At 32.4% G+C, this 21,722-nt stretch overlaps 1 protein-coding gene across 1 annotated transcript in view; it reads left to right on the top strand.

Annotated features, from left to right (window-relative positions):
• The window catches only part of LOC146748008 (leucine-rich repeat serine/threonine-protein kinase 2-like), a 72,488-nt gene that overhangs the window by 16,830 nt on the left and 33,936 nt on the right, over positions 1–21,722 (top strand). Inside the window, exons 16-31 of the mRNA XM_085497526.1 lie at positions 225–367; positions 1,143–1,260; positions 1,480–1,580; positions 3,161–3,280; positions 3,927–4,026; positions 4,186–4,284; positions 4,554–4,763; positions 4,948–5,064; positions 7,806–7,952; positions 8,956–9,087; positions 9,184–9,284; positions 10,250–10,343; positions 11,367–11,584; positions 12,293–12,403; positions 16,846–16,982; positions 19,668–19,819. Of these exons, the coding sequence (XP_085353652.1) occupies positions 225–367; positions 1,143–1,260; positions 1,480–1,580; positions 3,161–3,280; positions 3,927–4,026; positions 4,186–4,284; positions 4,554–4,763; positions 4,948–5,064; positions 7,806–7,952; positions 8,956–9,087; positions 9,184–9,284; positions 10,250–10,343; positions 11,367–11,584; positions 12,293–12,403; positions 16,846–16,982; positions 19,668–19,819 (2,100 nt within the window). The remainder of the gene's footprint in view (positions 1–224; positions 368–1,142; positions 1,261–1,479; positions 1,581–3,160; positions 3,281–3,926; positions 4,027–4,185; positions 4,285–4,553; positions 4,764–4,947; positions 5,065–7,805; positions 7,953–8,955; positions 9,088–9,183; positions 9,285–10,249; positions 10,344–11,366; positions 11,585–12,292; positions 12,404–16,845; positions 16,983–19,667; positions 19,820–21,722) is intronic.

Raw genomic sequence — 21,722 nt, forward strand, 5'->3', positions numbered from 1 at the left:
AATACTACTCAAGTTGAATGAGTGAAATTTATTACCAAACTTCATTCAAATATTTCCTGATATAGCTGATAAATCTCAATTTTCATAAATGCTACTTTATTTTGTAAATCTTGTGCAAGCCCAGCATGTATAGTAGGATATTACATTTGTACCAATACTGGATATTTATACAATATAGATAATATTTATATTAATTCAAATGATGTTTTGTGATTCTTCTCCAGCTATTCAGAAAAAAGGCTTAATTTTACTTCAAGTGTTGATTGATTCTAATTTGCTATCCAGTCCAGAATTCTGTCAAGAACTGACACAGCTGATCAACTCAGCAATGAGTAACTTTCAAGAGATCTTTGGAGTACAGGCAGAGGTAAAAAATAGCACACTTGTAGAGACTGCCACTCTCGAAGCTAGTTCTTCAGATAACGTGTATATAGATAGGGGAGGATATGAAAGAACTATATATTATGGTATACTTGCAGTCTATATGCAGCACTTAATTAACTCAAAACAAGATAGCTCAGTGCTAATTAAAATATTTCCAACATTTTTCAGTGATAAGAGAACTAACCAAATTTGAAATAGTCAATTTGTTGCCAAATCGTGCATAGCTCAATGTAGAATACAGCTCAACTCACTCATGAACTAATAACTCTTGACGTCCACAGTTCACATGATATTAGATTACATCAGGTAACTACTCATCTGCAGTCTCATCAGGTATTGCCTGTCACATATTAAAATGGTATTGACCTATCTACAAACTACCTCATTAGGGAATGCCAAATACAAAATAATGTTGATCTATTCAAAGATGGTGATGCGTTGAACATTTTTTAAACAGATTTTTTACTCTTGTGTGTGAAGCACACAATGGGAATCTTTACCCTGTGTGTGTGTGCATGTGCATGTGTGTGTGTGTGCGTGTGTGTGTTGGCTGTATATATGTCTGTTCCATCATTATCTCAAGAACCAATCATCACATTTCAATGAAACTTAGTACATTTGTTTTCTATTTTTACTTCATATGCCTCCTATTCAGCACACATGAGTTCTTTCTAAGCTTCCTTAGATTTGAACATGGTACCTGTTGCTAATGATTTGTGTCATGAAAATAATATTGATTCAATTTATTTTCTCATCAGGGGTGTGTTGCAATGCAAATCTTAGCTGAGATGTCAGACACTATGGCAGAAACTCTCGTTGAACACAAATCTCATGAAAACCTGTTTTATATTATGGACAACGACAGTGAAAACACTAGTAGGTTTTATATTGGTCATTAATTACTGGTTGTAATCCAATCATATTATTTACCTAATTTACATAAAGTAGCCTATTATTGGCTGTTCAACAGATATTGGTCAGAAAACCCACTCAAAAATGTACATATCTACCGGTATTATAAGTGCTGTGGAACTGTCCACAAACCTGCTTAGATTTGAGTTGAAACCTGTGTTTATTAAGTAACTTTAATTTTAGGTTTGGTAGAGTTGGCCTGTGAGTGCCTGTTTGTTCTCAGCTGTGTGAAAGATCTGAAAAACCAAATTTTATTGTCTGCCAGTGAAAAAGGTCTTACACTGGTGAGTACTTTACTGTAAGCACATGACTCTAATACTGTACTGCTTCTTTACTATTACAGTAACTCAGAATGGTAAGTACTAGCACTGACTATAGTATGTTACAGTAACTCTGAATGGTAAGTACTAGTACTGACTATAGTATGTTACTGTTACTTTGAATGGTAAGTACTTGTACTGACTATAGTACTGACTATAGTAATTTTCTGTTACTGTTAATCTGAATGGTAAGTACTTGTACTAACTATACTACTTTACTGTTACAGTAACTGTGAATGGTAAGTACTAGTACTGACTATAGTACTTTACTGCTTCTTTACTGTTACAGTAACTCTGAATGGTAAGTACTAGTACTGACTATAGTAATTTACTGTTACTGTTACTCTGAATGGTAAGTACTTGTATTGACTAGTACTTTACTGTTACTGTAACTGTTACTCTGAATAATAAGTACTAGTACTGACTATAGTACTTTATGGTTACTGTAACTGTTACTCGGAATAGTAAGTACTAGTACTGACTATAGTAATTTACTGTTACTGTTACTCTGAATGGTAAGTACTTGTATTGACTAGTACTTTACTGTTACTGTAACTTACTCTGAATAATAAGTACTAGTACTGACTATAGTACTTTATGGTTACTGTAACTGTTACTCGGAATAGTAAGTACTAGTACTGACTATAGTAATTTACTGTTACTGTTACTCTGAATGGTAAGTACTTGTATTGACTAGTACTTTACTGTTACTGTAACTGTTACTCTGAATGATAAGTACTAGTACTGACTATAGCACTTTTTTGTTATTGTAACTGTTACTCTGAATGGTAAGTACTAGTACTGACTATAGTACTTTATGGTTACTGTAACTGTTACTCGGAATAGTAAGTACTAGTACTGACTATAGTAATTTACTGTTACTGTTACTCTGAATGGTAAGTACTTGTATTGACTAGTACTTTACTGTTACTGTAACTTACTCTGAATAATAAGTACTAGTACTGACTATAGTACTTTATGGTTACTGTAACTGTTACTCGGAATAGTAAGTACTAGTACTGACTATAGTAATTTACTGTTACTGTTACTCTGAATGGTAAGTACTTGTATTGACTAGTACTTTACTGTTACTGTAACTGTTACTCTGAATGATAAGTACTAGTACTGACTATAGCACTTTTTTGTTATTGTAACTGTTACTCTGAATGGTAAGTACTAGTACTGACTAGTACTTTACTGTTACTGTTACTGTTACTCTAAATGGTAAGTACTAGTACTGACTATAGTACTTTACTGTTACTGTTACTCTGAATGGTAAGTACTAGTACTGACTATAGTACTTTACTGTTACTGTTACTCTAAATGGTAAGTACTAGTACTGACTATAGTACTTTACTGTTACTGTTACTCTGAATGGTAAGTACTTGTACTGACTACAGTACTTTACTGTTACAGTAACTGTTACTCTGAATGGTAAGTACTAGTACTGACTACAGTACTTTACTGTTATTGTTATTCCGTATTTAAAATTACCATGACCATATTATATCAGAAAAATAAATGACTTTTTTACTTGGTTGAAGGGTGTTGAATGTCTTCTGCAGCTTGATGCTGATGTTAATGTTGGTGAAGGTATTAATACCCCGTTGTGCTATGCATGTCAAAGACAAGACATTGAAATGGTCTGGTTACTGCTGAAACAGGTATGAAATCAATACAGCGCCCTCTGAGTTAGATTCCATAAAATTATAATTTTACAAGTTATTTTATTAAAATGACAAACAGAGCAGTGATTCATTGGTGATCTTCTGTTAATTGTCATGTGATCTGTTCAAAAAATCACAATTTTATGATAAGATTATGCTAAAAATTGTATTTAGAAAACATTGCTATTGAAAGTTAGTTGTTCATTTCCTTACCAACCAAACCATGCCCATAGCGATGACACATATAATTATATTAGTATAATGTGAAAATGTATGCCCTGCCTTTCATGTAGTGCATATTAATAACATTGATTATTTTTAATATAATTTACTGTTGCGTTTTCATGCTAAGTGGAGATATCACATATTGATTAATCGTTATGATTTGTTTTTCGTTGACCGTTTTTTTCTCATATAGTTATGAGCTTGAAATGGTACTATATAAGTAAACCTCAGTATAAGTGTTACAGTTTACAGACTATGCATTGGAGCTGTGCAATTAATTTGAGCCCTTTAACTAATGGCTACATGATGTTGATACATGCAAGACATATTGCTTGTATTTAGAAATGAATAAAGAATAACTTACATTTAATCAGGTCTTCAGACTTACAAATGTATCTCACTTGACTTTCTTTTGTAGCGTGTAACTGACATGCAGACTGCTTTGAGGTTGAGTTTAGATCAAAAGAGTAATTCTATTATTGGTTTATTACTCAAACATATGGGACATGACAAAGAAGGTATGGTGATGTTATGTTTGTATGCAATTAACAGTTTCTTTCATTATCTGCTTTCCATCAACTAAAAACTAGCACTTACATGTATGTACATGGAAAATATGATTATTCTTATAGGTAATATTTTTACACTTTATAAATACAAGATTTTTTTTTTTTCAGCTGGCATTGTATCATGGAGTGGTCTTGATTTGTGTACATTGCATCCTGAATGGTTCTATCCTACTGTTATGGGTCGTACATACACCAGTATACCCATGGGTACTGTAAAAATATTGTAACTTAGGGGGCCAGATGGTTACATTATATACTGATTGGTTCTATCCTACTATTATAGGCCGTACATACACCAATATACCCATGGGTACTGTAAAAATATTGTAACTTAGGGGGCCAGGTAGTAACATTATCCTACTGTTACAGGTCTGGTCATGCTATCAAAATAAATTATAATTTGTGATTAAAAACTGCCAAATAATCTTATTTATTTCTATGTGTGAAATTAATTTCATTGGCAATACATTTTGTAGGTTCAGGAATTGGCAAAGAGTTGGCACACAGAGTGCGAAAGTCTGAAGAAAAGAGAGAAAAAAGAAGGAAAGCTGTATCTGAAATGTGTGGATTACCAGGCTTACATAGTCGAGAGAATAAACTTAGTATAAGATATCCATGGTATGGTAGCAATCCATCACTGCATTCAATGGCATCAGACAGTTGTATAACAAGGCTTCTTGTTACAGGTATTGTACATGTATAAGCACATGACCAATTTTGGCATTGTTATGTAATATTGCATTGCAAGTTCTAGTCCATAGTCCATACACTTGTGTGCTACATGTATTTGTCTGAAAGGTAGTTGAAAAAAACTGTTCTCATTTATATGGACTTCTGATCTAGGTAAGTTGGCATATTCATGTTTTTCAGATAGCACTGATGATGAATCAGGTTTTTCGGAGATTGAAGAAACAAGGATTGCTGAACCTAGACGAAAAAGCAGACATGCCCCACTTGAACGCAGTGTATCATGTTTCATAGCACAAAGTGAGTGCACAACATAGTGACACAATCAAGTCAAAATTTACACAAATATTTTACACAAAATATAAACTTCTGGAAAGATTAATTCCTAAGATCTTTCTAAATTGAGGACATAAAGTAACAGCAAATTTAAAAACAACATATTGTTATTTAAAAGTATCAAGTGTTCTGAATCGAAAACAGAATTTCTGTGTCTAGATTGAGAACAAGTCATCATAGCTTAGCAGCTTAAAATCTCACTAGAACATCTACAGTCATTACTCTCTTAAACATTATATTTTCTTATGATATGCCCCAAATATCAAAATCATCAAACTGATATGCTTTCAAACATAGTGTTTCCATCTGAGATCACAAATTACAAACAAAATATGTATATACTTAATGGAAATTACTAACAAAAAATATATATAATCACAAAGTCAATTCATACATTTCTCTTTTCTTGCAAGGAATGAAAACAAAACTTTTGACTTGTTTTTTTGTATCAATGTTTGTTATTCATCTTTAGCTCCGCTGTCGACTTTGTCGAGCGAAGCTTATCATATGAGTGATTGTCCATTGTTTTACTTTTTTGACTTCTTCTTGAAAACTACAAGCCTGAATGCTTTGATACTTGGTGTATATGTACCTTGGGTAGACCTCTCTCAGATTTGTTCATTTTGTAATGATATCTTCAATTCTCTAATTTTGGTGAATATTTTTGTCATTTTTGGTAAAACATGATATTTTCGACTTCTTGTTAAAAAACGCAAGTCCAATTGCTTTGATATTACATATATAGGTACTACATGTGGACCTCTCTCAGATTTGTTCATTTTGTAATGATATTTTCAATTTTCTAATTTTGGTGAATATTTTTGTCATTTTTGGTAAAAGTGGTATTTTCAACTTCTTGTTAAAAACCGCAAGTCCAATTGCTTTGATATTACATATATAGGTACTACATGTGGACCTCTCTCAGATTTGTTCATTTTGTAATGATATCTTCAATTCTCTAATTTTGGTGAATATTTTTGTCATTTTTGGTAAAAAGTGATATTTTTGACTTCTTGTTAAAAACCACAATCATTTATGGTGAAAAATTATATTTTTGAATTCTTATTGAAAACAGCAAGTCCCATAGCATTGATACTATGCATATTGTTCATTTTCTAATGATATCTTCTGTTCTTTAATTGAAATGTGCATTGTTTACAGCGGAGCTATCTCAGCCGAGAAGCTGCTTGTTATTGCAATAAACTGTTAGAAACACTGTATTTCTAAGGATGGAATAAAGTTATTATTAATCTAGGGCATATGGTCAATTAGGTCCAAATTATCCTAAATATTTAGGATAATAACTGTCGCATACGACTTGTTTACCACTTCCGTGTGACTGAGAATGTTCTAGAACCGTACGGTGTCTGGGTGGAATTTTTAGAAACTGGTTGAATAGGTAATGGAACATTCTAGAAATTTGTAGTAAGTTCCAGACTCATTATGTATGCTGATGTAATGGTCTATTTATAGACAGTGTGAGTATATATAAGGGAGTTGTTCAGCACTGAGATCAGATCGGAGATCTCGTTGAATTGTATTGGAGTTTAAGTTATTGGAGTAGTGGAGTTTTACCGCGTTATTGTACTTGATGTTTGCAGAGTATAATAATACCAGTACCAGTTGAAACATCATCTGTTGGCTCCGTGTTCGCATGTTATCATCGCCGCCAGGGAAGTCTTTATGTTACTGTTGCCATTTTGGTATTTGAACCATCACACCTGTACTATACCAATTACAGTAATATTACGTTGCGTGTGACATCTGGGGGCTCGTCCGGGATCAGTGAAGACATATAGAAGACAACATGGCCAGCGGGATAAAAGATATGTCGAAACAAGAGTTGATGGAGTGAGCGGATGAACTGGGAATGACTGGAGAAGACAAAAGGAAATTTATTTTCGAGCAACTGAGTTCTCAGCGAGCTGAGAGACAAGCGGCGAGAGAAGAGAGAAAGGCAAAAATGGAAATAGAAGTAGAGGTGAGGAAAATGGAGATTGAAGAAAGAAAGGAAAAGTTACGGCTGGAAGCGGAAGCAGAACAGCGAGAAAAGGAAAGGGATGCAGAGATAAGGAAAATGGAGATTGAGGAAAGAAAGGAAAAGTTACGGCTGGAAGCGGAAGCAGGCGAAAGAGAGAAATTGCGAATGGAAGCAGAACAGCGAGAAAAGGAAAGAGAATTTGAGTTGAGGAAATTAGAGCTGCAAGCAGCAATGCCGGGGCTCCAACAGGCTGATGTTGGCAGTCAACGAAATGTGGTCAGTGATGCACAGCCACCAAAGTTGCCTGCATTTGTTGATGGTAAGGACGAACTTGATAGTTATTTATTGCGGTTTGAGAGGTTTGCAACGAATGCGAGTTGGCATAGAGATGGATGGGTCACAAAATTGAGTGCACTGTTGACTGGTAGAGCACTGGAAGTATATTCCAGGATGTCCGACACTGATGCAGTTGACTATGATTGTGTGAAGGTGGCGCTGTTGACAAGATACGATTTCACAGAGGATGGGTACAGAAAGCCATTCCGTGAAATTAAACCTGAAAGTTCCGAGAGTCCTGACCAGTTAATTGTGCGGCTTAAGAATTATTTTGCTAAATGGGTTGAGTTGTCAGGCACTGCAGCAACATATGATGGTGTTACCGACTTGATGGTGAAGGAGCAGTTTATTGGTGCCTGTACAAAAGATCTTGCAGTTCATCTTAAAGAAAGAGCACCCAAAGAATTAGATGAGTTGGCGGTAATAGCAAAGCAGTACCTAGTGGCACATGATCGACAGTTATCCACGAAGAACCAGGTGAGGCGTAATGATAATGACACTGCCATTGGTGATACTGATGTGGGACAGGGCAGTAGTATCCGGTGTTTTGTACGTCAGGGTGTTGGTCATCGAGCAGCACAATGTCCATCCCGCGTTACTGATGTCGACCATGGATAAAACCAAGTTTGCAAATGGCCGAGTGATGAGATGGGCGATGACTCTGCAGGGATATAATCATCGTGTTGAGGATATTCCTGGACTGAGGAACTTTTGAACAGTATAGTAGAATGTTATTCATTTATGACTGTATTTTATATTTTATTATATTCTACTGTATGTGATTTTCGAATTTTTGTACTCAGAGCTTTATTCAGTTCGATTTGATATATTGTATTGTTGTTTTATTTAAAATTGTTATCGTATTCGTATCATTGACGTCGTTGCTAGTCATGTAATATTATATGTTATAATATTCTTGAGAGGGGAGGCATGTCGCATACGACTTGTTTACCACTTCCGTGTCACTGAGAATGTTCTAGAACCGTACGGTGTCTGGGTGGAATTTTTAGAAACTGGTTGAATAGGTAATGGAACATTCTAGAAATTTGTAGTAAGTTTCAGACTCATTATGTATGCTGATGTAATGGTCTATTTATAGACAGTGTGAGTATATATAGGGGAGTTGTTCAGCACTGAGATCAGATCGGAGATCTCGTTGAATTGTATTGGAGTTTAAGTTATTGGAGTAGTGGAGTTTTACCGCGTTATTGTACTTGATGTTTGCAGAGTATAATAATACCAGTACCAGTTGAAACATCATCTGTTGGCTCCGTGTTCGCATGTTATCATCGCCGCCAGGGAAGTCTTTATGTTACTGTTGCCATTTTGGTATTTGAACCATCACACCTGTACTATACCAATTACGGTAATATTACGTTGCGTGTGACAATAACAATTTAGGAGAAAGGAAAATAGGGGCATTCAATAGCCACATCTTTCAACCTGACCACTTGATGAGATTCATATTACATAAACAGATTTGAATAATTTTCAATTTATATTGAAATATATATACTACATGTAATTATGATTTACAGAAAGTAGGATAGAGAACATCGTTGAGATTGCAGCATTGACTGCAGAAGAAGAAGACTGGCAAAGATTTAGTATCACCAGTGCCAATCTACCATCCAGTCCACAGGATCCTCGCTCATCATGGTATTCATCAGGTAGACTATACACACCAGTCCTGTCCTGTATTTTCATCTTTGGTTTTACTAAATAAGAGTTTAGATGTGACGATGTCATATCACATGTTCTTACAGGTGCACTACATCAACTTTCTCCATTCAGCACCAGAGGGGAACAAGATGAACAATCAATATCACCTAGAAGCTCTCCAGTATTTTTTACAATTACCAACAAGGTAAAAACCTTAGACATTATAATGATTACTTTCTTGCATAGAAGTACAGAGGTAGTCTAAGTATATTTGTATCATGCATGGTCTGAAATACAGACCAATTTTTCAAAAGAAAGCTAGAAAATCTATATTAGGCAGCTGAGAAACATTACCAATTGAAAGAAGATGTTTTCTTTCGAAAAAAATAAACTACAAAGGAGATGGTACGTTTATGTTTCACTGTGTATATATGACCGGGACAGTTTTTCAACCCTAAAATACCAAAAAAAAAATATAGTCAAAGATAATTTGCTTGTTCGTTTTTCTCACATATAGGTAGAATAGTGTGCTAATTTTTAGAGGCTGGAATGATTTAGAAGAAAATGGCACTTTTTTATGCTGCAAGCTGGACACATGGTGTATTGCTTATTTTGTACACAAGAAAGATGTCTTCAATCAATATTTATGAATTCGCATTCTGTTGTGTTAAAGTACATATTTCGTTAAAATTGACCAGATATTATTCAATATTGTGGAGGTGTTTTGTTTTGCTTGTCTTCTTTATTGAACTTGATTCAAATGAGACTGTGATTCAATAAAGATTCTCAATATTCAAAAATTGCTAAATAACACAAAATTGTAGCATTTTTTAAAATCCATATTTTTGTAAATAATTCAGGATAACAAAAAGTACCTCAGATTAGGCTTCTATCTTAATTTTAGTAATTTCTTAATGACTTCATAAAAGTGAACATGGGAAATGATATTGATAAAATTATACTAAAACAACAGATATATAATTTATTATTGTATTGTATGTGTAGTTTATTGTAGTTTATTTCAAAAAAGCATTAATACAGCAATTACCAAAACTGAAATGTCAGATTTCATTAAGGATGTAATAAAGCATTATTCTATTCTATTCTATAGTATACGGCTTACAAGAACTAATACTTGAATTTCAGAATAATCTTTGTTTTGTTCTGTAGGCTGATTCATCATTCCCTACAAAAAGGGGTCAAGAAAACCAGTTACAATTTTCATCAAGAACTCGGTCTTTAAGTCAACTTGGTCCAGTTGAAGGTACTGTATATGTCATGTGTACATTATTTAAAATCCAAATCATCACTCAACCATATGAAATCTTTGATGGCAATATACATGTACTCATATGGAAATGTGTAGTGCATGGCATAATAAAATAGTTTGTGTTGAATTTTGATTTGATCAATCTTGATGAATTGATTTTGTCTGATCGAATCTTGTAAACATGTAAGGAACTGCTCCTCGCTCGGAGATGATGGAGAGGGTGATTTCATTCAATCTTTGATCATGCGTATTGAGATAAGGTACATGCATGTCTTAATTTTATTCAAGATTCAGACAGAAATAGATGACAGGTGCATGGCCATTTTGTTTTTATTTATGTCTGTGTTAATTTTTCACAAATATATTTTACTGCCTGATTCAGTTAAAAGTTTACACACACAGTTATACTGTACTCAGTTACAACACTGCATGTGATCCAACTCTTTGTTTTCACAGGCATGTTTTGACCGACTATTCCAGTGCAAGGCATTCTCTAGGAAAATTATCTAGATACCTGCCAACCATTTAGATACAAAGTCCACACTTGTGTTATTTTGAAACCATGACTGTCAGCTGTGACTTCTATATATATTTATAGAAAATACAAAATACTAGATGGCCCTGATTGGGTTCAAACTCACAACTATAAACATCTTGTCCTTTAAAATCTACTAAATATTCTATATATCAGTAGTCGGTTTTCCAAACTTATCACTCTCAAAATGTAGTCATGAGTATTAATAAGTTGATTATGCAGAGAAACATCATCTATCTTCGATATCTTTAATGTAATTGTTATATGAACAATTGAAATAAAACCTGAAATGCATGTATCAGTTGAGTGTGATTGATCAAACTAAAGCTGGTTGACATATTGTAAGTCAGTAAGTGGACCAGGGGAATAGGATTTTTCATGGCCTGTTATTGGTTGTATTACGAAAGATGACAAATAGCCTTTTTTCTCTTTAATTAACAATGACTTTTGTTGTGAACTCTCTTTTATATGTGTCACTTCAGAACATAGTAGACTGCGCAGCTCATCCAGAGTCAGCTCTACCTCCATGGTAACAAAGTTTCAACTTGGGATAAAACACATGGACCTGTCGTCCAATCAGATTACTACCTTAGATCACATGGGTTTGACAGATAGCATGCTAATGAGCAAGTTCTCTTTTATGGAAAGAATGGACCTCAGTAACAACTCACTAACGGATTTCCCTACTCTGCTTGCAAGTGTAAGTATAGTTTTTGACTCCTGTACGTGTGTCTGTTTCATTGATATTAATTACCTAATAAGTTTCAGCTGTTCCCCTGAATTTTAAGTACAGACTTCAATGAAACTTGATTAATATAGGATTATCCACAGTCCTGATTAGTTCTTGGTTGAATATCTATTTTGCATAAAAATTTGACAATTTTGGGCTATTGGTATATCTCAAGAAGCACTCAATAGATTTGAATGATACTTCTCAAATCTGATTAGTTTTGGATTGAGCCCATGCATATCAATTACCTAATTTGCATGAATTACTCAATTCTGTTCTTAGGAAACTGGTACATAGGTGTTGTGGGATAATTTCACAGGGGTGGAACTATTAATTATTTAACACACATAATAATTAATTCTCCTACTGATTTACAGTCAAATTTATTCAATGACATTAATTGTTTAATAATAAATTTCTGATTGCCTCCAATACCCAGATTAGCATGCAGGAGTTCTCACTACATTATTAAAGCTGTCTTAGGGGGTTGACATTGAATGTTACAGAAACTGTTGTCTTTTCTGACTTTTTTGCAAATTGCAAGTGTTGACTGTACATTCATAATTTGTTATAAAATGCCACATTTGATTTGTAAAATAAATAAATAAATAATTTGTCTGAGATGTATATTATTAATATTAACATTTCTTAATAACATATATATCTGTATGTTTACAGTCACTGCCAAATCTACAGCAACTTGATCTGCGGGCTAATAAATTTGTAGTCTTTCCATCACATATATTGACGATCAGTACACTACAAATCTTAGATCTGTCTCACAATAAAGTAAGTTAGAAGGTATATTATATGTAAAAGATATAACATGGTGACATGCGTTTTATCGAGTATAGAAATTAAGTAAAATTTGATCAATCAGATTATATTTTGACCAAAATGAACAAACATATAAAGTTCATCAGTTATTTAGCAATTTAATTTGCAGGACCCTCAATTAATATTTAGGGAACTGTGTTAATCTCAAGGTCCCTTATAGAATATAACATAAACTGTATAAAACCATTGTTATCGTCTGGTAATTGCAAGTATTATCAGGCATACGATGAAAATTGTACATAATGCCATACATTCCAATTATTCCTTTCAAACTATAACTGATCTATGAATGAAGGCAAGGTGATAGATGTACATAATGTCATACATTCCAATTATTCCTTTCAAACTATATCTGATCTATGAATGAAGGCAAGGTGATAATTGTACATAATGTCATACATTCCAATTATTCCTTTCCAACTATAACTGATCTATGAATGAAGGCAAGGTGATAATTGTACATAATGTCATACATTCCAATTATTCCTTTCAAACTATATCTGATCTATGAATGAAGGCAAGGTGATAATTGTACATAATGTCATACATTCCAATTATTCCTTTCAAACTATAACTGATCTATGAATGAAAGCAAGGTGATAATTGTACATAATGTCATCAATTCCAATTATTCCTTTCAAACTATATCTGATCTATGAATGAAGGCAAGGTGATAATTGTACATAATGTCATACATTCCAATTATTCCTTTCAAACTATAACTGATCTATGAATGAAGGCAAGGTGATAATTGTACATAATGTCATACATTCCAATTATTCCTTTCAAACTATATCTGATCTATGAATGAAGGCAAGGTGATAATTGTACATAATGTCATACATTCCAATTATTTGTTTTAAACTATATCTGATCTATGAATGAAGGCAAGGTGATAATTGTACATAATGTCATACGTACCAATTATTCCTTTCAAACTATAACTGATCTATGAATGAAGGCAAGGTGATAATTGTACATAATGTCATACATTCCAATTATTCCTTTCAAACTATATCTGATCTATGAATGAAGGCAAGGTGATAATTGTACATAATGTCATACATTCCAATTATTCCTTTCAAACTATAACTGATCTATGAATGAAGGCAAGGTGATAATTGTACATAATGTCATACATTCCAATTATTCCTTTCAAACTATATCTGATCTATGAATGAAGGCAATGTGATAATTGTACATAATGTCATACATTCCAATTATTCCTTTCAAACTATATCTGATCTATGAATGAAGGCAAGGTGATAATTGTACATAATGCTATACATTCCAATTATTCCTTTCAAACTATATCTGATCTATGAATGAAGGCAAGGTGATAATTGTACATAATGTCATACATTCCAATTATTCCTTTCAAACTATATCTGATCTATGAATGAAGGCAAGGTGATAATTGTACATAATGTCATACATTCCAATTATTCCTTTCAAACTATAACTGATCTATGAATGAAGGCAAGGTGATAATTGTACATAATGTCATACATTCCAATTATTCCTTTCAAACTATATCTGATCTATGAATGAAGGCAAGGTGATAATTGTACATAATGTCATACATTCCAATTATTCCTTTCAAACTATATCTGATCTATGAATGAAGGCAAGGTGATAATTGTACATAATGCTATACATTCCAATTATTCCTTTCAAACTATATCTGATCTATGAATGAAGGCAAGGTGATAATTGTACATAATGTCATACATTCCAATTATTCCTTTCAAACTATATCTGATCTATGAATGAAGGCAAGGTGATAATTGTACATAATGTCATACATTCCAATTATTCCTTTCAAACTATAACTGATCTATGAATGAAGGCAAGGTGATAATTGTACATAATGTCATACATTCCAATTATTCCTTTCAAACTATAACTGATCTATGAATGAAGGCAAGGTGATAATTGTACATAATGTCATACATTCCAATTATTCCTTTCAAACTATATCTGATCTATGAATGAAGGCAAGGTGATAATTGTACATAATGTCATACATTCCAATTATTCCTTTCAAACTATATCTGATCTATGAATGAAGGCAAGGTGATAATTGTACATAATGTCATACATTCCAATTATTCCTTTCAAACTATATATGATCTATGAATGAAGGCAAGGTGATAATTGTACATAATGTCATACATTCCAATTATTCCTTTCAAACTATATCTGATCTATGAATGAAGGCAAGGTGATAATTGTACATAATGTCATACAGAAACAAATAAAGGTCTACAGAGATCAATCAATAATTTGGAGAAATATTGCCAAAATTGGAAACTCCAAGTGAATATGTCAAAAAGTAAAATTGTAATATTTAAAAGAGGATACTTGAGAAATACTGAAAAATTTACATATCAAGGTCAAAATATTAGTTGTGTATTTTCATACAACTACCTTGGGGTATCATTACAGTCGAATGGTAAATTCAGCGACACAAGAAATAATTTGGCAGACAAAGCCACAAGAGCTTTATATGCAATGATGACTTCCGTGCCAAAAGAAACTGACTGCAAAACAATGTTACACCTATTCAAAACATGTATAAGACCAATACTATTATATGGATCAGATGTATGGGGCTTCGAAATTCAAGAAAATAATAAATGGGACATTACACCAATCGAGAAAACCCATCTGAAATTTAGTAAAAGAATGCTTGGATTGAATAAATTTTCATCAAATCTAGCTTGTAGAGCAGAAATAGGTGAACTACCATTACTAGTAGACATCAAAATAAATCTTATAAAGTATTTGGCACGGATCAAAGAACTTCCAGAATGTAATTTAACAAAACAGGCATACCATGAACAGATAAACTGCAAACTCCCATGGATTATGTCAATTTACAAAGAGTTAAATAAGGAAGATAACACATTAGATATAAAGAATATCAATGACAAATTGAATGCAACAAAACAAAATATAAAGAGAATAGGAAACAATATTAAACAAAAATATATTGAATTCTGGAAGGAGACAATTATGGATAAACCTAAGTTGAGAACATATACTCAATTCAAAACAAACTACAACTTTGAAAGTTACTTAATTATACTGAATCTAAAACATAGAATTTCTGTCTCTAGATTCCGAACAAGTAATCACAGCCTAGCAATAGAAAAGGGTAGACATACCCAACCTAAAATTTCTTTGGAAAACAGGATTTGTAAACAATGTACTTTAGCAGAAATAGAAGATGAAATGCATCTCCTCATCAAATGCCCAAAATATCACACACTGCGAATGGATATATTCTCAAATATACAGTTTCCTGATGAAACAAAAACTGACCAACAGAAATTTACATACTTAATGAAAAATTCTAACACAAATGTAATCAAACTTGTTGGAGAATTTATACACAGCTCGTTCTTAATGAGAAACGAGAAAGATACTTAACAAAAACACTAAAATCTATCATTTATTATTTGCTATAGTTATTTTGTTCTTTTGTTTTTTAATATCTTACTTTTGTTGCTATAAACTGATGGAAACACTGTATTTCTAAGGATGCAATAAATTATCTCTTTACTTTACTTTACTTACGTTCCAAGTATTCCTTTCAAACTATAACTGATCTATGAATGAAGGCAAGGTGATAATTGTACATAATGTCATACATTCCAATTATTCCTTTCAAACTATATCTGATCTATGAATGAAGGCAAGGTGATAATTGTACATAATGTCATACATTCCAATTATTCCTTTCAAACTATATCTGATCTATGAATGAAGGCAAGGTGATAATTGTACATAATGTCATACATTCCAATTATTCCTTTCAAACTATAACTGATCTATGAATGAAAGCAAGGTGATAATTGTACATAATGTCATCAATTCCAATTATTCCTTTCAAACTATATCTGATCTATGAATGAAGGCAAGGTGATAATTGTACATAATGTCATACATTCCAATTATTCCTTTCAAACTATAACTGATCTATGAATGAAGGCAAGGTGATAATTGTACATAATGTCATACATTCCAATTATTCCTTTCAAACTATAACTGATCTATGAATGAAGGCAAGGTGATAATTGTACATAATGTCATACATTCCAATTATTCCTTTCAAACTATATCTGATCTATGAATGAAGGCAAGGTGATAATTGTACATAATGTCATACATTCCAATTATTCCTTTCAAACTATATCTGATCTATGAATGAAGGCAAGGTGATAATTGTACATAATGTCATACATTCCAATTATTCCTTTCAAACTCTATCTGATCTATGAATGAAGGCAAGGTGATAATTGTACATAATGCTATACATTCCAATTATTCCTTTCAAACTATAACTGATCTATGAATAAAGACAAGGTGATAATTGTTTTAAATTCTAGATTCAAGATGGCAGCAGTGATATGACAAGGTTTTCACCTTCTCTTCGAGAGTTATCATTGTCGCACAACGAACTTACAGAGATACCTAAATGGATTGGTGAATGTGTGCCATTGTTAGAGAAGCTCTCACTGGAGGGGTGAGTCAGTCTCCTAAAACAAATCAAACTCTAATGTCACATTGCCATGCTAAATTTTAATGACTGAAACAAATCAAACTCTAATGTCACATTGCCATGCTAAATTTCAATAACTGAAACAAATCAAACTCTAATGTCACATTGCCATGCTAAATTTTAATGACTGAAACAAATCAAACTCTAATGTCACATTGCCATGCTAAATTTCAATGACTGAAACAAATCAAACTCTAATGTCACATTGCCATGATAAACTTCAATGACTGAAACAAATCAAACTCTAATGTCACATTGCCATGCTAAATTTCAATAACTGAAACAAATCAAACTCTAATGTCACATTGCCATGCTAAATTTTAATGACTGAAACAAATCAAACTCTAATGTCACATTGCCATGCTAAATTTTAATGACTGAAACAAATCAAACTCTAATGTCACATTGCCATGCTAAATTTCAATGACTGAAACAAATCAAACTCTAATGTCACATTGCCATGCTAAACTTCAATGACTGAAACAAATCAAACTCTAATGTCACATTGCCATGATAAACTTCAATGACTGAAACAAATCAAACTCTAATGTCACATTGCCATGATAAACTTCAATGACTGAAACAAATCAAACTCTAATGTCACATTGCCATGCTAAACTTCAATGACTGAAACAAATCAAACTCTAATGTCACATTGCCATGATAAACTTCAATGACTGAAACAAATCAAACTCTAATGTCACATTGCCATGCTAAATTTCAATGACTGAAACAAATCAAACTCTAATGTCACATTGCCATGCTAAACTTCAATGACTGAAACAAATCAAACTCTAATGTCACATTGCCATGCTAAACTTCAATGACTGAAACAAATCAAACTCTAATGTCACATTGCCATGATAAACTTCAATGACTGAAACAAATCAAACTCTAATGTCACATTGCCATGCTAAACTTCAATGACTGAAACAAATCAAACTCTAATGTCACATTGCCATGATAAACTTCAATGACTGAAACAAATCAAACTCTAATGTCACATTGCCATGATAAACTTCAATGACTGAAACAAATCAAACTCTAATGTCACATTGCCATGCTAAACTTCAATGACTGAAACATATCAAACTCTAATGTCACATTGCCATGATAAACTTCAATGACTGAAACAAATCAAACTCTAATGTCACATTGCCATGCTAAATTTCAATGACTGAAACAAATCAAACTCTAATGTCACATTGCCATGATAAACTTCAATGACTGAAACAAATCAAACTCTAATGTCACATTGCCATGATAAACTTCAATGACTGAAACAAATCAAACTCTAATGTCACATTGCCATGCTAAACTTCAATGACTGAAACAAATCAAACTCTAATGTCACATTGCCATGCTAAACTTCAATGACTGAAACAAATCCAACTCTAATGTCACATTGCCATGCTAAATTTCAATGACTGAAACAAATCAAACTCTAATGTCACATTGCCATGCTAAACTTCAATGACTGAAACAAATCAAACTCTAATGTCACATTGCCATGCTAAACTTCAATGACTGAAACAAATCAAACTCTAATGTCACATTGCCATGCTAAATTTCAATGACTGAAACAAATCAAACTCTAATGTCACATTGCCATGCTAAATTTCAATGACTGAAACAAATCAAACTCTAATGTCACATTGCCATGCTAAACTTCAATGACTGAAACAAATCAAACTCTAATGTCACATTGCCATGCTAAACTTCAATGACTGAAACAAATCAAACTCTAATGTCACATTGCCATGCTAAATTTCAATGACTGAAACAAATCAAACTCTAATGTCACATTGCCATGCTAAATTTTAATGACTGAAACAAATCAAACTCTAATGTCACATTGCCATGCTAAACTTCAATGACTGAAACAAATCAAACTCTAATGTCACATTGCCATGCTAAACTTCAATGACTGAAACAAATCAAACTCTAATGTCACATTGCCATGCTAAACTTCAATGACTGAAACAAATCAAACTCTAATGTCACATTGCCATGCTAAACTTCAATGACTGAAACAAATCAAACTCTAATGTCACATTGCCATGATAAATTTTAATGACTGAAACAAATCAAACTCTAATGTCACATTGCCATGCTAAACTTCAATGACTGAAACAAATCAAACTCTAATGTCACATTGCCATGCTAAATTTTAATGACTGAAACAAATCAAACTCTAATGTCACATTGCCATGCTAAATTTCAATGACTGAAACAAATTAAACTCAAATGTCACATTGCCATGCTAAATGTCAATGACTGAAACAAATCAAACTCTAATTCAATGACTGAAACAAATCAAACTCTAATGTCACATTGCCATGCTAAACTTCAATGACTGAAACAAATCAAACTCTAATGTCACATTGCCATGATAAACTTCAATGACTGACTAGTCACAGTTCTATACAGTATAAGTGTCAATGTTGATTTTGGCTTTAGCTATTAGAGATGGGCATAGTGACGAGTGAGTTGTCAATAATAAAATAAAATAATTTTGTTGGTTATAGACATATATGCTTAGTAACCTTTTGAGAGTGTCTCAATCACAACTAGATCAATTTTAACCCATTTGTACATTTTTTTTCTACTGCTACCTTAACTGAAATTTATTTATTGATTTTTTTTCAGAAACCAATTGGAAAAACTGCCAGACACTCACTTCTTGTTGAAACGACTGAAAGTCCTCAATCTATCTCATAACAATCTTCAGACCATTCCTCCAGATTTTTTTACTAAACTGGTTGCCTTGGATACCCTACATTTAAGTCATAATCAGCTTGGTATGTATGTTCTCTAATCTACGCTTTGTATCTCCCACAATTTGCATAAAATACAACCTGGTGTAAAAAATAATGCCATTCAAAAAGTTATTGTGGTAATGTAATCTTCATAAATGATGTACTATGTTACAATGAATGTGGTAATGTAATCTTCATAAATAACGTACTATGTTACAATGAATGTGGTAATGTAATCTTCATAAATAATGTACTATGTTACAATGAATGTGGTAATGTAATCTTCATAAATGATCTACTATGTTACAATGAATGTGGTAATGTAATCTTCATAAATGATGTACTATGTTACAATGCATGTGGTAATGTAATCTTCATAAATAATGTACTATGTTACAATGAATGTGGTAATGTAATCTTCGTAAATAATGTACTATGTTACAATGAATGTGGTAATGTAATCTTCATAAATAATGTACTATGTTACAATGAATGTGCTAATGCAATCTTCATAAATGATGTACTATGTTAAAATGAATGTGGTAATGTAATCTCCATAAATGATGTACTATGTTACAATGAATGTGGTAATGTAATCTTCATAAATGATGCACTATGTTACAATGCATGTGGTAATGTAATCTTCATAAATGATGTACTATGTTACAATACATGTGGTAATGTAATCTTCATAAATAATGCACTACGTTACAATGAATATGGTAATGTAATCTCCATAAATGATGTACTATGTTACAATGAATGTGGTAATGTAATCTTCATAAATAATGGACTACGTTACAATGAATGTGGTAATGTAATCTCCATAAATGATGTACTATGTTACAATGAATGTGGTAATGTAATCTTCATAAATGATGTACTATGTTACAATGAATGTGGTAATGTAATCTTCATAAATAATGCACTACGTTACAATGAATATGGTAATGTAATCTCCATAAATGATGTACTATGTTACAATGAATGTGGTAATGTAATCTCCATAAATAATGTACTATGTTACAAGGAATGTGGTAATGTAATCTTCATAAATAATGCACTACGTTACAATGAATATGGTAATGTAATCTCCATAAATGATGTACTATGTTACAATGAATGTGGTAATGTAATCTCCATAAATGATGTACTATGTTACAAGGAATGTGGTAATGTAATCTTCATAAATGATGTACTATGTTACAATGCATGTGGTAATGTAATCTCCATAAATGATGCTCTACGTTACAATGAATGTGGTAATGTAATCTCCATAAATGATGTACTATGTTACAATGAATGTGGTAATGTAATCTTCATAAATGATGTACTACATTACAATGAATGTGGTAATGTAATCTTCATAAATGATGTACTACGTTACAATGCATGAGGTAATGTAATCTTCATAAATGATGTACTATGTTACAATGCATGTGGTAATGTAGTTTACATAAATGATGCACTATGTTACAATGAATGTGGTAATGTAATCTTCATAAATGATGTACTATGTTACAATGCATGTGGTAATGTAATTTGCATGAATGATGCATTATGTTACAATGAATGTGGTAATGTAATCTTCATAAATGATGCACTACGTTACAATGAATGTGGTAATGTAATCTCCATAAATGATGTACTATGTTACAATGAATGTGGTAATGTAATCTTCATAAATGATGTACTACATTACAATGCATGAGGTAATGTAATCTTCATAAATGATGTACTATGTTACAATGAATGTGGTAATGTAATCATCATAAATGATGTACTATGTTACAATGCATGTGGTAATGTAATCTCCATAAATGATGTACTATGTTACAATGAATGTGGTAATGTAATCTCCATAAATGATGTACTATGTTACAATGAATGTGGTAATGTAATCTTCATAAATGATGTACTACATTACAATGCATGAGGTAATGTA

Source organism: Saccoglossus kowalevskii, chromosome 3 (assembly GCF_978046115.1).
Source record: "Saccoglossus kowalevskii chromosome 3, keSacKowa6.1, whole genome shotgun sequence".
NCBI classification, from domain to species: domain Eukaryota; kingdom Metazoa; phylum Hemichordata; class Enteropneusta; family Harrimaniidae; genus Saccoglossus; species Saccoglossus kowalevskii.